Raw genomic sequence first — 20895 nt, 5'->3', positions numbered from 1 at the left:
AAGATGTCAACAGCCAATAGCTGGGTAGAGGAGACATAGGTGGGGTTGAGGTTTCAGAAGCCCCCAGGTAAGAAGAAGAACTGCAGGAGGGAGGAGAGCCGCCATGGGATAGCTGAGACATAAATATGTGGCTAGCCAATTGGAGCTAAGAACAGCCCAGATAAACATGGTAAGTAATAACTTGGGTTCTCGATAGGAAGTAGATCCTAACAGAATGGAGGGTAGCAGCTGCCCAGCTACTGTGCTGACCAAGACTATTTAAAAATAAAGGCCGTGTGTGTCTATCGTCCAGGATCATAAATGGTCTAAGGTGGGGCAGAAGCCCCAGGCTGGATTGTTAGATATTTTTATTATACAGGGCTATCCCCTCAGCTCCAGTCTTGTTTTTTTAGCATGGTAACTGATACAACGTAAGAGCATCACATAGGATAATGATGACCGTGGAAATGAATGAATGAATGAATGAGTGAGTGAATGAGTGAGTGAGTGAGTGAGTTGCTGAATGTAAACTGAAGGAGAGAGATGGGAGGTCAAGGCAGAGAACACAATAGCGTACATAGATTAACAGGGAGTCTTCCACGTAAATGATAGGATCTGGGAGAACACTGGCTGGTGGTCAGCTGCCTGGGGAGGTTAGGGCAAGCAAAGCGCAGCGCCTGTGACGACTTGAATGCTCTGAACTAAAAGGTGCCAGAAGAAAGATCAAAACAACGTCTACTTCATACATTTCCACAGGCCTTTTGTCAAGTAACAGTTTCACAGGATTGGTGGAGTGGGAGGTGTGAAGAGCGGAGCTAAAAATCCCTGGGAGTGAGAACGCTTTTTTTCGAAGACGTGGATTCGACGGTGTGGTAAGGGCGCCACCTGATGGATTTACACAGAATGAACGCAGACTCCCAAAGAGTGTCAGCCTAGCCTCCTTCCAACAGTTCCAGGCCAGCGTGATATAACAGAAAAAGAGGCCCAAACTCCGGGACAGCTAAAACAATCCTGAATAAAAAAAGAACCGAGGGGGATTTTACTATCCCCAATTTCAAGTTGTATTACACAGCTAAATTAGTAAAAGTAACGTGGTATGGACACAAAAACAGACACGCTGATCCGTGGAATCAAATTAAAGACCCAGACATAAATCCACACACCTGTGGACACTCGTTTTTCTATTTCAAAAGAGGGGCAGCGGGCTGCACCGCGCATGGGTCTTCCTTTCCAACCTTAGCCTTGGACCTTGCATTCCGTGGCAATGTTGATGCCCAAGAAGAATCAGATTGCCATCTATGAACTCCTTTTTAAGGAAGGAGTGATGGATGCCCAAAAAGATATTCATGTGCCCAAACACCCCGAGCTGGCAGACAAGAATGTGCCCAACCTTCATGTCACGAAGGCCATGCAGTCTCTCAAGTCTCGAGGTTACGTGAAGGAGCAATTTGCTTGGGGACATGTCTACTGGTACCTCACGAATGAGGGCATCCATTATCTCCGAGATTACCTGTACCTACCTCCGGAGATGGTGCCTGCCACCCTGAGCCACAGCCGTCCTGAGACTGGTAGGCCTCGGCCCAAAGGTGCAGAGGGTGAGCGGCCTGCAAGATTCACAAGGGGGAAGACAGACACCTATAGAAGGAGAGCTGTGCCCCCCTGGAGCTGACGAGAAAGCTGAGGCTGGGGCTGGCTCGGCAACAGAATTCCTGTTTAGAGAAGGCTTCGGCCACAGATGTGGTCAGCCACCTCAGTGAAATTGGAGATGATGTTGTGTTAAATAAACTTTAAAGAAAAATATGAAAGGGGGGGGAGGGTGCAGAAAGATACATGGAGAAAAAAACCACAGCACCTTCAACAAGCAGTGCTCATTAAACTGGATGTGCACATGTAGAAGAATGTAAACAGAGCCACACTTACCGCCCTGCACGAAACTCAACTCCGAATGAATCAAAAATCTCAACGGAAAACCAGCTCCACTGGACCGATAGAAGAGGAAGTGGGGAGCAGCTTTGAACTCATTGACACAGGGAAAACCATTTTGAACAGGACACCAACAGCACAGAGACTCTGACCAACAATGAAGACATGGGACCTCGTGACGCTGAGACACTTCTGCACTGCAAAGCACACCGTCATTCAGACAAAGCGTCAGCCTACAGAATGGGAAGAGTCTCTTACCAACTATGCATCTGATAGAGGATTAATATCCAAAATATATTTTTAAAAAACTCAAAAAACACCCTAGGTGTCAAGAAAACAAACCAGTTTTAACATGGGACCCAGATCTTCTTTTTTTTCTTTTTTTTTTTTTTCTATTTTTTGGAGCTGGGGACCGAACCCAGGGCCTTGCGCTTGCTAGGCAAGTGCTCTACCACTGAGCTAAATCCCCAACCCCGGGACCCAGATCTTAAAAGAGCATTCTCGAAAGGAAATTCAAAAAGCCCGAGAAACACTTAAAGAAATGTTAAATGTTCCTTAACTACAAGGAAATGCAAATCAAAACATACACCTGTCGGAATGGCTGAGATCAATGGAAGAAGTGGTAGCTCATGCTGGAGAGGCTGTGGAGTAAGGGGAACACTCTTCCATTGCTGGTCAGAGTGAAAACTTGTGCAGTCACTGTGGAAATCAGTGAGGTAGTTCCTCAGATGGGAATAGATCTACCTCAAGATCCAGCTCTATCTTGGGCAGATACCCAAAGGATGCTTCTTCTTACCGTACAGACACTTGCTCAATCATGTGCAAAGTTCATTGTTACTCTATTCATGGTAGCCAGAAATTGGAAAAGAAAAAAATAAACCTAGTGTCCCTCAACGAGTATGGATAAAGAAACTGTGGTACATTTACACAATCGAGTATTACTTACCTGTTTAAAAAAAAGATCATGAAATTTGTAGGTAAATGGATAGAACTAGAATAAACCATCCCGGGTGAAGTAACCTAGACCCAGAAAGACATATGTGGTGTGTATTCATTTATATGGGGATCTCAGCTGTTAATCCAGCGATAACCAAGCTACACTCCAAAGAGCAACAGGTAGGTATTGAGTAAGGAAAGGGAAATAGAATATATAGTTATGGGTGAATGGGGAACTGGAATGGGAGAATAAAGAGAGGAGGTGGGAAGAGGAAGATGAGGGACGGAATAGAGTGAGAGGCAGCTAAACCAAGGGGCATTTGAGTGGTAGTATGGAAAACTAATGCAATAGAAACGTCCTAAAGTATAGGCATATATGAAGGGGGTCTAGAGAAGATCACCAAGTTACAGGGAGTCAGAGCCTGAACTGGCTATCTCTTTTTTTTTGTTTTGTTTTGTTTTTTTTCTTTTCTTTTTTTTTCGGAGCTGGGGATCAAACCCAGGGCCTTGCGTTTGCTAGGCAAACACTCTACCACTGAGCTAAATCCCCAACCCCGAACTGGCTATCTCTTATCGCCAAATGAATCGTCCAATACTAGGATTGGGTTGCATCTAATTGAGTTGTTGACCAAGGAGTTTCATGGGAACCCCCCCCCCCAAACAACCCAGGCCATTGCTGAAACTGTAGGTTGCTCTCCACAAAACTGAAGGCAAGGTCCCATAACAGAAGGCGACACCTCCACAACTCATTAAGCAGGGAGAAACTGAGGCAGTGCCTACGAAGAGCCTTCACTCCTACCTTCTAGCATCTCTGGAGCACTGGCAGGAGAGAAACATAAACACCAAGCCAGCCACAAACCTTCGATCTACAGTAGTGTCTTGCCTGCAGCATATGTAAGGCAGTGGTGGCACAAGGCTTGTGGGAGTAACCAGCCAATATCTGATTTGATTTCAGGCCTACACCATGACATTGACCCCGTACCCAACGCTGGATGCTACAACCAGAGTCTAGATTAGTTAGAGACCTAAAACCAAATACTGTTATTAGGGGGCGAAATGTAGCAATAAAATTACTCCTAATGACGTTCTGCTATGTTGGTAGATTTGTCCCCTGCTCAGTCATCATCAGAGAAGTTTCCTCCTGCAGCAGATAGAAAACCAGACAGGACAGAGACCCACAGCCAGACAGTAGGAGAGTGAGTAGTAACCTTGGAATGCTCAGCCCTGTGTGAGATGTCTCTGTCACGTCCTCTCCTCCGGGCTCAGTCACTCTCAGAGGAGGAAGCAGAAAGAATGTAAGACCCAGAAGGGTTGGAGGACACCAGGAAAACAAGGCCCTCTAAGTTAACAGGACCTTTACACGTGAACTCACAGAGACTGAAGCAGCAGACACAGTGGACACCAAATGGGGTCCGAGAGCTGTGTGAGGGTTTGCATGTGCTTGGCCCAGGGAGTGGCACTAGTAGAAGGTGTGGCCTTGTTGGAGGAAGTGTGTCACTGTGGGGGCGGGTATGGAGACCCTCCTCCTAACTGCCTGAGGACGTTCAACTTTTCCTGGCTTCCTTCGGGAGAAGATGTAGAACTCAGCTCCTCCTGCCTGGAGGCTGCCATGCTCCCGCCTTGATGATTATGGACTGAACCTCTGAACCTGTAAGCCAGCCCCAGTTAAATGGTGTCCTTTATAAAACTTACATGGGTCGCAGCAATAAGACCCTAACTAAGAAAAGCTGAAAGAAGAAATGGACACATGCTCCATCTGAAACCGGGTATCTGGTGTCAATCTCTAATGGACAACCACTTTGCAAATAAAAATGGGAATCGTTTCCTCAGAGGGAGTCTCACTGGGGAAACAAACCTCTCTTGAGGATAGGTAGGCCACACGGCCAGGAGTAGACGCTGATACAAAGCAACTCCAAGGCGCCTCTGGAGGCTCCGTGTCCTGTTTAGGGCTTTTCCTCTTTTTTTTTTTTCTTGTTTTTTATTTTAATTTTATTTTGCCCTGCACCTCCCCCCACCACACACACACACACACACACACACACACACACACACACACACACACAGGTCCTTTGTATATATATATGGTTTCCAGTTTATTGGTTTTAGTCTTGTTTGGTTTTTGCTGTTGTTATTGTTTTGGGGTTTTTGAGGCAGTGTTTCTGTGTAGCCCCAGCTGTCCTGGAACTCATGTAGACTAGCTGGCTTCGAACTCAGAGAGCTGCTGTACTCTTCCTCCTGAGTGCTAGGATTAGAGGCACGTGCCACCACACCTGGCCAGTTTAGCGGTTTTATGAGTAACAACGAGTGGATCTATTTCTTTTTTTTTTTAATTTTTTAATTTATTTTATGCATATGAGTACATCATAGTTGTCTTCATGCACACCAGAAGAGGGCATCAGATCCCATTACAGATGGTTGTGAGCCACCATGTGGTTGCTGGGAATTGAACTCAGGATCTCTGGAAGAGCAGTCAGTGCTCTTAACCACTGAGCCATCTCTCCAGCCCGTGGATCTATTTCTTATGCTTTGTGTGTGTGTGTGTGTGTGTGTGTGTGTGTAGAGCTCTTTTCCTTCTGTTTTTTGTTTTGTCCCATTCCAATGTTAGTTTTTGTCTTATTATATTTTATTACCATCCCTTAAAAGTCTCTGAACAACAGAAAAGGAATAGATCCAACTGGGAAGGGAGGTGGGAGGGCTTGGGAGGAGGAGGGGGAGAAAAAACATAATTGGGATATATTATGTGAGGAAAGAATCTATTTTCAATTAAAGGTAAAACGTCAAAAATTAAATCATTAAAACCAAAAAGGAAAAGTATATCATTCTCTGATGTCTCTTAGTGTCCATCCTCTTTACGGACACGCATGCCTGGGTATGTGTGTGCTCCCATATTTTTCTATTGCTATTATAGCAAATTCTACAAACTTAGTGGCTTAAAACAATATTTTTTTCAAAAAAGTCTTACCGTTCTGTAGAATAGAAATTCAAAATAAATGTCAGTGGGCTAAAATCCAAGAGATGGCGGGAGGTGTTCTTCCTCAGGATGAGAGTTCTGAAGAATTTGTGTCTGTGCTTTTTCCAGCTAGTGGAGACCTCATGTTCCACAGCTCACAGCCCCTTCCACCTTCAGGATCCTTTTGAACCTTCTCTGGCCACACTTTAGATTCCTTTCCCTTACAGATTCCATTGCTCAGATACAGTCAATCTCCCCCAAAATCCAGAACAATAGTCCCATGTCAAGACATAGCAATACCTGCAAATCTCCTGTACCACAAAAATGTATTACATCCTCGGGTTCTAGGGATTTCCATGCTGTTCGGTCTCAGGCAAAGATACCCTTGGATGGTGCTTTGATCCACTATCAGGCCTGAGAAGTTGCTCAGAATCCAGCTTCCTCTGACCTTGTCTGGTTTCTCTCCACGGGACGGGCTCACTCTAGAACTCACTTATCTGACCAGGGGGAGAAGTGCAATAGTCTTAAAACTCCTCCTGAAGCATCTCATCATGGAACCAGGGAAGATTAACTACAGGGGACAGAGACTAGCGGTCTCCACAGCTCCTGCCCAGACAGCTTTTCCAGGTTTTCCTCTCTAGAGCACAGATGCACTCCACCTCTGAGCTGCACCTCCAGCCTCCCCACCCCCGAGCTGCACCTCCAGCCTCCCCACCCCCCTGCCTTTCTATCTATTCTTCTAAGGACTGCACCTGGAGATTGCACAAGAGCCTTTATCTACCCACCAGGCCACCTTTGTTCTTCCTGCACGTGCCTTTCCGTACCTCCCCCAGAGCTTGCTGACAACACCCTCCAGAGGATTCCAGGCTTCTTCCTATCCAAGTCTCCTGTCTTCTCTCTAGCTGGGGAATTCCGAAAGACACAACCTTCAGATCCTGTAGAGGAGACTAATCCTTTGTTCTGTTTTTGCCCGATGCATACACTCCCTTATCTGCTCCTTGCAGCAAGCAACACGGGACAGCCAGAGTAGCTTTGGTTACTAAGACTCAGGCTCTTCCATGGCAGACGCCATGATTAAGTCTGGATTCTAGGCCCCTGTCCATTGTGTATATCTTAGTTATCTCCTAAAAGAAATGTTCCAGAAACAATCACTGTGTTACCCCTTGACATCACCTAGCCAAATCTGTAACCCCGCCCTGTAACCCTTCAGAACAGGATTTCTGAAAGCCCAAAGGTAAGTTAACCCCAAACACCCGGATCCAAGATGGTTGTCAGAGTGGCCACCAAACAACCTATGACTTTATTATAATGTAGTTTTCATACTTTGTGACAGTCAGTGGACATCTGTGTGAAAAATGCCCATTGTAGGAAATGTCTGCTGTTGTTATTTTCTGTTTTCCTGTGCTTCTTTAAAAACTCCCTTAGGTATGGCAGGGCAGTGGTGTTGCATGCCTTTAAGGCGTCGGCAGGCAGATCAGAGAGCCCTGTCTGAGCAGCACTGAGTTGATGGAAACAATACCTACTGTGCTGACATCAGAAGCCAGCTGTCACACAGAGCTGTGGTTGTCAAAGACCCCAGCAGCTCCTTTTGAGAATTGTCCTAGAGAGAAGACAGCATCTGTAGATAACAAAATCCCCACTCATTTGCTTTGAGAGCTGGAAGGAGGCCAGGGCAGGGGCTGCTGTCCTGGCTTCCGCAGAAAGATCTAGATAAGGTAGGGACAAAGAATGCCTGTAGAAAACTCTGCTCCGAAGCCAGGATCTGGCTTCTGCCTGTAACCCTGGCATTCAAGAACAGAAGTAGGAAGTCTGAAATGTTGCGACCATCCTGGGCTAAACAGTGAGCTCTAGACCAGCCTCAAAATACCGCCCTGCCCTCCCCAAAATGCCTCTTACTCAAAACTCGTGTTAAACAATTTAGCACGTGTGAACTCCAAAATAATAAATACTAACCCTTCGGTAAATGAATTGCACCAAGTTGCTCAGAGGGATTTGTTTGGCTTCCTTGATGGAGGCCTAATTTAGTGTGGAGTCTACTGTCCTCTTCTGGAAAAAAATGAAAATGAAGCCTTACTTGTGGTTGTGCACATGGACATCAGAGGCCAATTTTACTCACGGTGAGCATGGGATAGAATAGGCAGGCGGCTCCAGAGGAAGGAGAAGCAAGATGGAAAGAGAAAGGTTGCAGCACTATGCCATCTTTCTTCTTGAAATAGGAAGAATGACTTCTATGGCGCATTTAAACCTGAACAATAATTCATTTTTTAAAAAAGGAACCTGGTTCATAAATGTAAATGCATGAAAACCTGAGTCTAGATGTCCAGAACCCACACAAACGCTGGTGTGGCTGAATGCCTCTAATCACTGTGCTGGACAGGCACAGAGGGCTCCTGGAGTTTGCTGGTTGGACAGTCTACCCAATCCGTGTGCACCCAGTTCAGTGCGAGACTCCAGAAAGTAAGGTGGGAAGCAATTTAAGTAGGCTCCTAAATGAGAACTCCTCGCTGCCACATACATGTGCACACATAGGAACATGCAACTTTACACATGTGCATAGGGAAAACATCCACTAAGCATTATTCATGAGCAGACAGCATGTACGAGGACACTGGCTTCACAGAGAAGGTGCTCAGACCTGGGAGCCAAGTTGGTCTGAACTCAGTACAGGCTCTGCTCCTTGTATGAGACGTGACCATGTGAAATCAAACTGATCATTTAACAGCTCAGACTCAGTTTCCCATCTGCACAGTGGGATGCAGTGAGACGTCCTTTAAGAGTGCCACATATCATGAAGTTCCTTTTGAGGAATGTAGTTAGGGAAAATTATTTAAAAAAAAAAAAACCCTCAGGGAAAAAAAAATGAAGAGGACTGTAAGTTGAGAAAGGGATGAAAATCAGCATTTCTTTAAAAGTCAGAACAATTAATTAGTGGGGATAGAATTCAGATGTGGGTGAGTAACTGGGAAGAAATGTGGGGAAATTGATGTCTTTGAATGCTTACAAGTGTGTGTTTTCTTTCATCATATATATTTATATAAATACATACACATACATATATATACACACACAAATTCACATACATACACACACACACATATATATATATATGCTCTGAATGTACCAAGTACACACTTGAAACTTACACATGTTGTATGTGTCACACTCCGATTATTAAAAAAAAAAAAAAGACAAGAGGAGAAGCGAAGCGAAAAAGAAAGGAAAACATTTGGGAAACTGGGTGGGGTGGGGCAATCTTAGCTCCCGAGTCAAGACAATGATCTCAGCTCTTTGACCCTGCCCCACCACACCCTTCTCCGTGTCCTTGCACCATCTGTGGGATCTGGGGCCTAAGGAAGGGAGAGAGCCTCACGCAGAAGCTATGAGGACCTTTCTGCTGGTGCCAATATGAGCAGACGGAGTAAAAGCAGATGAACCCATGACGTGACCTGGGGGAAAGGGCAAGATGGCGGAGACAGAAGGGAGCCCCTTAAGGCCACAGAGAGATGCCTGAAAACATTCTTGAGAAGCAAAATGCGGTAGAAACAATGAAATCAGGTTCCAGGCCTCCAGTTCAGCAATGAGCAATAATCGTATCATCGCTTTAGAAAGTCATCATAAAACTGTATGTGGAAGTCAAAGAGTGGAGAAGCCAGCAAAGATAATTCAGTGTCAAGTCAGGAAAAAACTGGGCAATTTCCACAATATAATGCAGTAACGTTTCTGCAATATAAAAACAGTAGTAGATAAGAATGTGAAAATAGAGGGTGGAATCCATAAGCCAGAATGAGTGGCTCAAAACTTAAGTTTTTGAAAGATTTAAACATTTTGTGCTTATGTATACATGTATGCATCTTTGTTTACTATAGGTATGCATGCAGGTGCCCCTGCAGGTCAGAAGCAGGGGCTTGATCTCTTGGAACTGAAGCTATAGGTGGTTGCGAGCTGCCCAAGACAGGTACTGGGGACTGAACTTGGGTCCTTTGGAGGAGCCGCAAGCACTCTTTAGATGCTGACTGATTTCTCCAGCCCCAAACTGCCCGAATGTAATGTGTTCCCATAGGTGGAAGAGTGACACGCTCTTGTTATGGGCTAACTAACTGCTCTCTGGTTGGATGTGAGGCCTGCTCCACAAGACAGGATTTCATATGTGTTATCCATACATATTCATGTATGTAATCCACGCCTAGGATTGTCAACCCAGTCAGAATCCCATGACTGACGAGGTCTTAGACCCTAAGTGAGACCCTACTGCTACTGCATAGTTAAATTGACCTAACCAAAGAAAACTTCTTTTTGTGGTAAGTGGAGCTGAACATGGAGGCCCAGGAGTTCACAAGATACTAAGATACCAGGCTGTTGCATTCTCAGCTCTAAACGTTTTTATGCCGCCTTCTTAAGGCTTAGAAGCATCTTGGAAGAGGGGCAGAAAGAACCTAAGCTCTGAACAGAGAGAAGCGCTGTGGCACTCCATCTTCTAAGCCTGTCACAGACACGGCAATCATGAACTCACAGCAACTATATTTACCCGCACTGAGCCTACACCAGACTGCCCTGGCCAACAGTCAGCTACCCATGGGGAGGGCCTGTTGGGGTTCTGTCATTTACTGTTAAATTACTGGGAGCTAACAGATTCTGGAAGGGGAGGCATAATAAATAATTGCATACTGAACGGTGAGCCCACCAGCATTCAAACCTGTGCTCACACAGATAGCCCTCCTTAAACTCAGTCAGAAACAAAAGAAAACAAAAAGACACGCATAAAACAAAGAGATTTATAAGACTCTCAGGGCTGGCAGTGATATAAGAGAGTGTAGGAGAAAGTAACCAGTGTGTACTATATAACATATGTGATGACAAAGAACAAATGTTATTAATAAAAATCTGTTATAGTTTTCATATATAAGGTATTGTTTTAACTATGGTTATGTATTATTCAATAATTACAGTATATCAATCCATCACGAAGAAAATCATTTGCCGTTTTCCTGGTTGTATGAACATGAACTCAGATAGAGCCTAGCCTGGTGGTACAGGTCTGATGTCCTAGCTTCACAGGAGGGAGGCAGAGGATCATAAGTTCAAGGGGTGTGTGGGGTACGGAACAAACTCAAGATCGTCCTGGACAACTGAAACAAAACAAAAAGTAAAACACAAGGGCTGGAGGAAGAAGACAGCCTGGCTCTCGAATCCCGGAGGTGTGACCCAGCAGACACCTAGGCCACAAGGCATAGCCTTTGTTCCCAAGCCACCAATGTGTAGAGCTCATTTCTGTAACTGAATAAAAAAAGCAATTATAGAACAATTCAAATAATTCCAAAGTGGTCAATTTTAATATATCCAAATAAAGAAACTGTACGATGTTGTATAGTATGAAACTGAAATAGCACACCCACATGGGACACTTCCTTGATGGAGCCTGCAGGACCAGCAGCTTCTCTGGGACTCAGGGACTAGGTGGGGAGGGAAGACAGACAATTTCACCATATGCTGCTGTGGACTTGATACACTGTATTCATGGACCATGCTACATTTATTTTTAAATTATGTTTAATAACAAATTTAAATCACCCTAACATCTTTATTCTTAAAAGCTTCAAATTTTTTCTAGTGATTTGTTTTTGCTATTTCGTTACATAATATTTGACTAAAAGCCAAATGCACTGTACAGCCCTACAAAAAATATTCTTTCTAGATGACCATAGTCGTGTATGGCTCCAATCACAGCACTCATAATGCTGGGGCAGGAGGATTGCCATGAGTTCAGGTAAGCCCAGGATACTTGGGAAAACCATCCATAGCATGCCTCAAACAAAAGTAAACCCACTAAAATATTTTGTCTTTACAAATTACATGAACTTGCTGCTACTTTTAAATTCAAAATTTTCTGTTTAAACTTGACAAGATTAAAAATGATGCAAATATGCACATTAGCCAGACCTGTACAAGGCCAGGATCACTGTCTTCTGTTTTCTCACTGGAAGTTCTCCTGAGGTAAAAGCTTGCACGGAGCTCTCATCGCCCCTACAGTAACAGTGCCTGAGTTCATCTGGATTCGTCCTCAAGGACCGACCTAGAGCGGTTTCACTATACCAAACAGGGGCGGCAGATGGAGTTGAACTGCTTGAGTACCTGCCTAGAATGCACGACACTAGGGATCCCATCCCCAGCACCAATAAAGAGAGTGCGCGAACACGCTCAATCCCAGCATTCACTCTGGAGATGAGGAGAGGAGGATCAGAACATCAACATCATCCTGTTCTACAGGAGGTTCAAGGTCAGCCTGGCGACATGAGAGCCTGTCTCAAACGTGTGTGTGTGTGTGTGTGTCTGTGTGTGTATGTCTGTGTGTCTGTGTGTGTGTGTGTGTCTGTGTGTGTGTATGTCTGTGTGTCTGTGTGTGTGTATGTCTGTGCATCTGTGTGTGTATGTCTGTGTCTGTGTGTGTCTGTGTGTGTGTCTCTGTGTATCTGTGTATGTCTGTGTGTGTGTATGTCTGTGTGTGTATGTCTGTGTGTGTGTCTGTGTGTGTGTGTGTGTGTCTGTGTGTGTGTGTGTGTGTGTCTGTGTGTGTGTCTGTGTATGTCTGTGCATCTGTGTGTGTGTGTCTGTGTGTCTGTGTGTCTGTGTGTGTCTGTCTGTGTGTATGTCTGTGTGTGTGTCTGTGTGTGTGTCTGTGTGTCTGTGTGTCTGTGTGTGTGTATGTGTGTGAGTGTGTGTGTGTGTGTGTGTGTGTGTGTGTGTTTGTGTGTGTGTTTGTGTGTGTGAGTGTGTGTGTGTGTGTGTGTGTGTGTCTTTGTGTGTGTGTGTGTGTGTGTGTGTGTCTGTGTGTGTGTGTGTGTTGGAGAGATGGCTGTGTGTTTAAGAGCACTGGCTGCTCTTACAGTGGATTTGAGTCCCAGCAACAGCAAGGGAGTTGGCAACCTTCTGTCACCCAGTTTCAGGGGACCTGGTGTTCCCTGACCTCCAAGGACATCGAACGCACACGTGATGCACAGACATACACGCAAGCAAGACATTAATACACAAAAATGAAACAAACAAATCTTTAAAAAATGGTAAATACATAAACCCACAAACATGGTGGTTTATGATCATTATTAGCTATAACTGTGCTCGACTTTGATGACTGGCATGGCAGGTTTACATATACCAGTATCTCCACAGACAAGTGAGGGTGCTGGTGTATCTCTGGGAGATGGGAATATTTGAGATGTATTATAATTTCCTAGGACCACTGTCGTATGTTCAACCCATCACTGACTGAAACATCCTTATGCAGGAGACTATACAGTGACTCATTCTGGAGGGTGAACCTGAGCCAACCTTGAGCTCTCCTGCCAGCGTAGGGGATGTCAGGGCGAGGAGGTGGGGAGGCTGGGGGGGTTGGGGAGGGGGAACTCCTTCATAGAGGAAGGGGGAGATGGGATAGGGGCTTTATGGATGGAAAACTTGGAAGGGGGAATAACATTTGAAATGTAAATAAAAAAATATTCAATAAAAAATGTAACACCAAACTTAAAAAAAAAAGAATGTTGAGTTTCAGACCCAAGACAGGAGGCTGAGGGGCTTATTTAACATAGCAAAGTTCTTTCGCCATCTCTCGTCCCCACCAGTTACAAGGTATGGCATATCCTTGAACTTTCCAACCCCAGGGCTGGGCTTCCCCTTCTCCAGAGACTCTTCCCTATATTATCCAGACCTTTTGTTCTCTCTCTCTCTCTGTCTCTCTCTGTCTCTCTCTGTCTCTCTCTGTCTCTCTCTCTCTCTCTGTCTCTCTCTGTCTGCCTCTCTCTCTCTCTCTGTCTCTCTCTCTCTCTCTGTCTGTCTGTCTCTCTCTCTCTCTCTCTCTCTGTCTCTCTCTCTTTCTCTCCCCCCCTCTCTCTGCCTCTCTGAATCCCTGCATGTGTCATTGTTGTCATTGTCCTGTGTGTGTGTGTGTGTGTGTGTGTGTGTGTGTGTGTGTGTGTGTGTTTCCCTGTCTGTGTGGTGAATTCTCTGGTTTCTTGGGATCAGTGAACCCAACTGAGAGCTGCCCCCAAATAAACCTTCCTTTTCTACTCTCAATTCAGCTTGAATGGGCTTATTTTGTTGGTACAGAAAACCTATGACAGAAGAGCAACAGAAAGCCATGTTTGCCCAAGGTGGGGCTGTGGCACTGAAATGTGAAAGGACATGTTCAGGTCACATAGACTAGCAGGTCAGGTAGGACAGGAAGGTGTGTGAATTAGTCAGCTTTCTTACTACTGTGACTCATACCTGCAAGGACAGCTGAAGGCTCCTGGTTTTAAAGGGTTCCAGCCCATGGCTAATGGCCCTACGTATCTAGACATAGTGTTAGGATGGCCTGTGCTAGAGGTCCTCATTCACCGAACCATGGACATGAAGCAGTAGAACAAGAAAAAGCCACTACTTGAGATCCCCTTCAAAGACGCCCACCCTGTGACTTACTTCCTCCAACCAGGTCAAACCTTACAGACTTCAGAACCTTCTAAAAGTAAGGCCATCAACTAGGCAGCGAGCATTCCACAGAAAAGCCTTAAGGGGATGTTTCATATTCAAACCTAAGGTTTTGTTTACTCCTACCCCAGTTACTTATGGCAACTCCTCTCCCAGCATAACTGGAGAGCTGTCTGGTTGTACTCCTCCCACGATCTAGAGAACGGTCTTCTAATACACGATGTCTTAATTAGGGTTTTACTGCTGTGAACAGACACCATGATCAAGACAACTCTTACAAAGGTAAATGTAAATGGCTTACAGGTTCAGAGGTTCAGTCCATTGTCAACGTGGTGGGAAGCATGGCAGTGTGCAGGCAGACTTGGTGCTGGAGGAGCTGAGAGTTCTTTTTTTATGATTTATTCTATTTATATGAGTACGCTGTCGCTCTCTTCAGACACACCAGATGAAGGCATCAGATCCCATGACAGATGGTTGTGAGCCACCATGTGGTTGCTGGGAATTGAACTCAGGACCTTTGGAAGAGCAACCAGTGCTCTTGACCACGGAACCATTCTCCAGCCCAAATTAAGAGTTCTATATCTTGATCTGAAGGCAGTCAGAAAGAGACTGTCTTCTGCAGGCAATCAGGAGGAGACTCGCTTCCACACGGTGTGGAGCTTGATTGAGCACAGGACCTCAGGAGGCCCAGATTGTATAATCTTTGTGGGTCCTGGTGATGGCCCATGAAACTCTGCCTACACAGGTATAACTAACAGATACTAAAGATCCCTAAGGTTTCTTGCTGCACACCTTCTGTGGCCATGGTCATACTGCCCTTTCTTCATGCCAACTTAAGCCTACACATGAGAGTGGCAGGGTGCAGTCTCTAACAGTTACTCCTTCAGCTCATGCCTTATCACGGAGGGATGTACCCCATAAAATCACACACAGGGAGAGAGTATTCTTCAAGTCACCCCAGTCTCAGATCACAGATATGATGAGACTACTGCGGCAGCATGCGGAGGCTCTGAGGCCACCATAACAAGACCTTTTAGAAGGTGTAAGCCATGTTGATCCTAGCTTCTTGGATCTGGGTTACTCCCCCAGATGACTTTTCCTGTCTTTTCCACAGCACTTTCCCTACCACCATCCCCATGTTGTGTTTTAAATAGGAATGGCCTCCATACTCCTGTGTTTGCACGTCTGGCCCATAGGGTGTGGCACTATTAGGAGGTGTGTCGTGGTTGGAGTGGGTGTGGCCTTGTGGGAGGTGTGGCCTTGTTGGAGGAACTGTGTCTCAGTGTCCTGCTGCCTGTGGATCAAGCAAGATGTAGAACTCTCAGCTCTGTCTTCCAGCGCCATGTCTGCCTGGATGCCACCATGCTCCCTGCTATGATGAAAATAGACTAAACCTCTGAAACTGTAAGCCAGCCCCAATTAAATGTTGTCCTTTATAAGAGTTGTCATGGTCATGGGTCTCTTCACAGCAATAAAAGCCTAAGACAGTATTTCTCTCACTCCTCCTGTACTGTCTGCCTGTCAATGAGATGTGAAAGTGCTTTTGTCCTGGGCAGTGCAAGCCCTTTGGTTGTCTCCACTCTGAGACTGTCCAACATTCCTCTGACACTTTGAAGTTCTCCTGTATTGTCTTTTTGACCACCACTGGGAGTTCTTTGTGTTGCCTCCTTTTATGAGGAGAAAACTACATCCCAGGTCATGTGCTTCTTGGAACGGCTCCTGCTTTTACAGAAAAGTTCTTGAGTCTCATTTTCACTGGACTGACATGGTCATTTTTTGAAGATCATCATGACCTGCCAATGTTTGATGCGTACCATACAGTCTTTTCATGTTGCTTACAGGGCCACTAATAAAGGCTAACTTTATTCTTAATAGGTTTTAGTAAATTCTTCCTTGTTTTGAAACACACATTAGCAGTTTCTGTAGCAAGGTCAGTTTTTTTAATTTTATTTTACTCTGTTTCTATTTATGTATGTATGAATTTATTTATTTTATGTAAGTACATTTTTGCTGTCTTTAGACACACCAGAAGAGGGCATTAGATCTCATTACAGATGGTTGTGAACCACCATGTGGTTGCTGGGAATTGAACTCAGGACCTCTGGAAGAGCAGTCAGGGCTCTTAACCACTGTGGAATCCATCTAGCTCCACAAACTTAACTTTTATTATAAAGCCCCCCACATGGGTCTCTCCCTTCTGCTTTTAAGATCTTGTGGTCTGCGTTCATATTCTCTCTCTCTCTCTCTCTCTCTCTCTCTCTCTCTCTCTCTCTCTCTCTCTCTCTTTCTCCCTACTTCCCTCTCTTTCAGCTTTTCTTGGGAGCTATGGCTCCCAAGGTAATTCAGGTAAATCATTTGCTAAATTTACCTTTAGGCTTCTATGTCATATGTACTAAATGATACAAGTCTACCTGGTTCTGCAATCGAAAAGGTCTACATTAAAGCCAAACTCCCAAAAACGCATCCACCAATCAGATATTCTTCATCCAAGTGAACAGATAATCTGAGAGTCAGTCAAAGTGTGTTCTGTTGAGTCAGAGTTTGTCCTGAAGCTATTCAACTCCCAGGGAAGAACATAGTGATTCAGGGGTGCTCCAGGTCAAGGATGAACACCCCTTTCTGAAATCAGGGCACCACCACAGCATTCTCTCTCCACCTCCACCTCTGCTGTTATCCCCAACCAAACCTAAGCATCCATGCCTCCCTGTGCATGAATACATATTCTAGCTTGAGTTGTTTGTAAATTTTATTCTGTTTGCTCAGATAAATGAGAAGCTACTTAGAATGAGTGCCATATTTCCCAAATTGTAGACTCCATTATCCAATAACCATTTAAAAAATGTAGCAAAACTCACAACACCCACTGTATTTTCCCACGCTCTCTGTCCTGCCACCAACCATCTGGTTCATCGTGTCTGAATTGGCTAATTGACTTAGTCATTGTCACGTATGAATAATGAGTGCCTTGTTCTACTCCTACTATCAGGAAACACGTTTGGGAGAAATTTCAAGTGTTTCTTTTCGCTTCACACTGGAAACCCTCGAGTCTAATGCAATGTTGTTTATTTGGGTTTTTTGTTTGGTTAGTTTGTTTGGGTTTTTTTTTTTTTTTCTGTACTCCAAGCACTTTTATTTATAAGAGTTTAAGAGGTTTGGGAAAGATAGAAACATTCAGGAGAATTCATAAGAACAGACATAACTCAAACCTAAGAAAGATGTTTATTTCCTTTCAATTGGGTGATGAAGAAAGTAGGAAGGCCTCACTTAATGAAGTTAAACGATTTTAGCACATAAAATAAGCAAAAACCCCTATGTATGGAAGCTAGACTGGAAAAAATAAGGGGAAAGCATTTCACAGGACACAGGTCAAATTTTAGGACATATTGGTAATATGTCAAAAAAAAAAAAAATCAGAGAAGAAAGGCAGGCTTGTCATTTGTCCCCCTGATTTCGCAGGCACATTGTTCAGTCCTGCCTGCAGGAAGTGAGTCACCCCTTGCAGAACTTGTCACAACTCAGCTTTAATCAGCTTCGCTTTGGCCTGGCAGGAAATAGCACTGTCCTCCCACAAAAAGTGGGCCATGGGTGGGGTCAAAGCACAGAGGGAGAGTGGTGGGCTGCGCTTACAGGTGAGTAAAGGAAAGCTATCAATGAGAAGGGAGGAAGGGAGTGGCCCAGAGGAGAGGCAAGTGAAAATTATTGAATCTGTAGTGGACTGGTCCCCGTAGACGTGAGGCGCAGATATCGCCCTCCGCAGTTACTCCCCGCTGCTAGGATCATCGCTGTTCTCTCCTAGTGGAAACTCCTTTGTGGGCTTCTGGACTGTGTACATCTGGGTCTCTGTGGGGCATTCCTGGCTCAGAATTGCCTGGAACAGGAGGTAAGTACAGAGATTACTGTGTATCTTAGGTCCATGCTAGCATATCCAAGCTTGGTCTTACTTAGAACAACTCAAGATATAAGTATAGCACACTCTTTCTGTCTCCTGTGTAGGCTCAGGCCTTCCAAGGTGCCTGGCCATATCAAGCTTAGTCAGACCAAACATCTGATCTGCTTGTGCTTGAACCCTAGCATCAGTAGGTTCAAGGCATAGCAAAAAGCTAGACAAAATGGGCGCTCTTATCCGTAGACCTTCCTGCCTACATCTGTTCCTTTGAGCACCTTCTACATCCATCCTGACTCCCTGAGGCACCTAGGACTGCAGGGATGTCCATGCTACAAGAAGAGCAAAGTATAGCAAAGCACTGTAACTAAGTCCTACAGTGTGCAAGACCTTTTACTTGGAGACTATTTTTTTTAACTTTAAAAGACAAGTCCTGAGCTGAGAAATGGTTCAGTAGGAATAAGGACTTACCCTGGAAGCATAAGGACTGGGCTGGAATCCCCAGCACCCAGATAAAAGACTGTTCACGGCTGTATGCCTGTAATCCTAGAACTGGTGGGTAGAGGCAGGCAGGTCTTGGGAACTCACTGGACAGCCAGCACAGACTAAAGGGCAAGCCTCTAGTACACCAAGAGACCCTGTTTCAATGTAGTGAGGCAGAGGATAATAAAAGAATACAACATTCTCCTCTTACACACTAACTTGTATGCACCATACACAAAAAGAATGGAAATATTTCCATTTTTCTTTTCTTTTTTTAGTTTAGTTTAGTTTTGATGTTTTATGAGTAGGTTTTATTACGGGCAGGCTGACCTTTAATTCAATATGTGGCTAAGGACTAATTGAACTTCTATACTACCCCAGTGTCTCAAATGCTGGAATTTGAGAAGGGTGTCACCCTGCCTGCTCCTCGTTTCCCTTCTTTACTTAAGATCCAGATAACAGGGGACCTGGTTGTTCAGAGAAAAAAAAAGGGAAAGTGAAGGGTAGAAGAAAAGGATAAGTTGTTAGGAAGAACAGTAAAGCCACAAAGCAGAGAAATGCCCAGCAGAGTGGAAATGAGCTCAAGGTGAAGAGTCAGGGGAACTACAGGGTGAAAGAGACATGTGGTCTAGTCACTGCCTTACACGCTTCTCCTCCTTAGCTGGCGGGTTCTGCAGGAAGCAGCAGAGAGGAGCATAAACGATGTTGATGGTACCAATGATGACCATGACCCAAGGAAAGCCAATGACCCGTACGATAACACCCCCAGTGGATGGGCCTATGGAAAAATAAATCAAATTTCAAGTGTTTGTTGAATTGGTCACCTGTAAAACACCATCCTAGGGACAGTGGACAGCCACAGAAGCTGGGGCAGATCCCACTATAATCAGATCCCTAAGGGAATGGAGCCTCTGGTTCCACATCCAGGTAAACTACAATGGAGAAGGGAGACTGGGTCATTCAGGCCTGGGAGAGCCCATCTAAGCCAACCAACATACCAATAGCAAAGCCCACACAAAAGGCCACATCGGCGATGGCATAGACGCTCCCATACACAGAGGTGTGGCGTAAGTCCACCAGGTATCCCATGATGGGCATCAGAGAGGAATCCACCATTCCTGTCGCCAAAACAAGCAGGATGCTGTTAGTCCACTTACATAGCATCTCCCTCCACCCTTCCCCCATTCAGTTTACTCTCAGGGCCTGCTGTCTCCACACTTAACACCAACAGAGGACCAGGTAGGAACCAGTAGATGCACCTACTCTGCGCATGCGACAGCTTTTCTCCACCCCTGCCTTTCCATATGCCTCTTCTGATGGGAAAATGGGGAGGAAAGGAGCCTGACTCGAGGGACATTTTCAAAGGTCTTTTTCACTTTGAGGGGACTGCTTACCTATGGCAAAGCCAAGGCCTGCATTGGGGCCAATAAGACCAAAAATATTGTGAGCCAGAGGTACCTGGAATGGGAAGGAAGAAGAGTTCCTCGGAATGCCGCTGGGCTAGGAAGGGAAGGGTCTTCACACGACATGCATTCGTGACACCTGCCACATGCATTACCTCTGATTTCTCATACCTCCTTTTGAAAAATAACCTTCCTCCCCACTTCGATCATTGAAAACTGGGCTGGTGCTACCCAAAGTTATGAAGCCAATAAGCAGCAAGATCAAGTTCTAATCTCAGACTCAACTGCATTATAGCAAGCAAGAGTCCTTTTCTATTCATGAACTACTGTTTATTCACCTAACACTTTTTCTACCAAACGCATGCTGCTGTGCTCTCCTCGCCGTGTGTTGCCGTCACTGGCACTATCAAGTTTGCCTGTATTTTACTTTACAGTACTGGAGAGTGAACATAGGGCCCTGTGAGGCTAGGACTGCCCCCACTTTCTTTTATTTCTTTTTGAGATGAGGTCTCACTGAGTTGCCCAAGCTACACTTGAACTCACTCTGTAACCCGGCAAGCCCTGAATTCCCGATCCTCCTATCTTAGTTTCCTGGAATAGCTGGAATTAAAGACATGCACTGCCAAATTTGAAATCCAAAGTTGGTAGCCATTTTAGCAAAAAGACTAAATAAATAAATAAATAAATCCAACATTTAATAGCTCAACAACTGGAGAAACGAACGGCATCATTTGGGTGCCACAAACAATGGCATGCGTTCACCCCTAACTAAAGTCTGGCCTCCTTTTTAAATAACTTCCCTACCCTCTCCTAGGTACCTGTTATCCAACACCACTAGCCCATCGCACAGCCATTGAAAGGTTTAGCATATTATTGGCAGC

General features: G+C 45.0%; 1 protein-coding gene and 1 pseudogene across 2 annotated transcripts in view; one reads left to right on the top strand and one right to left on the bottom strand.

Annotated features, from left to right (window-relative positions):
- The first annotated feature begins 1243 nt into the window (after window positions 1–1243).
- On the top strand, window positions 1244–1736 carry LOC116915039 (annotated as a pseudogene).
- Window positions 1737–17401: 15665 nt separating this feature from the next.
- Window positions 17402–20895, bottom strand: part of Slc18a1 (solute carrier family 18 member A1) — a 30454-nt gene continuing 26960 nt past the window's right edge. The window contains exons 12-15 of one of the 2 annotated variants that reach the window (XM_032919200.1): window positions 20006–20069; window positions 19610–19729; window positions 19256–19389; window positions 17405–18113 (exon numbers count right to left, since the gene is read on the bottom strand). In XM_032919200.1, coding sequence (XP_032775091.1) covers window positions 18003–18113; window positions 19256–19389; window positions 19610–19729; window positions 20006–20069 — 429 coding nt within the window. In that variant the 3' untranslated portion in view covers window positions 17405–18002. Of the gene's footprint in view, window positions 18114–19255; window positions 19390–19609; window positions 19730–20005; window positions 20070–20895 lie in introns of both variants that reach the window. The other variant, XM_032919202.1, reaches the window with a different exon arrangement.

Source organism: Rattus rattus, chromosome 13 (assembly GCF_011064425.1).
Source record: "Rattus rattus isolate New Zealand chromosome 13, Rrattus_CSIRO_v1, whole genome shotgun sequence".
Taxonomy (NCBI): Eukaryota; Metazoa; Chordata; class Mammalia; order Rodentia; family Muridae; genus Rattus; species Rattus rattus.
Note: the sequence above shows the minus strand (reverse complement) of the source record. Positions and strands in the feature narration are given on the sequence as shown.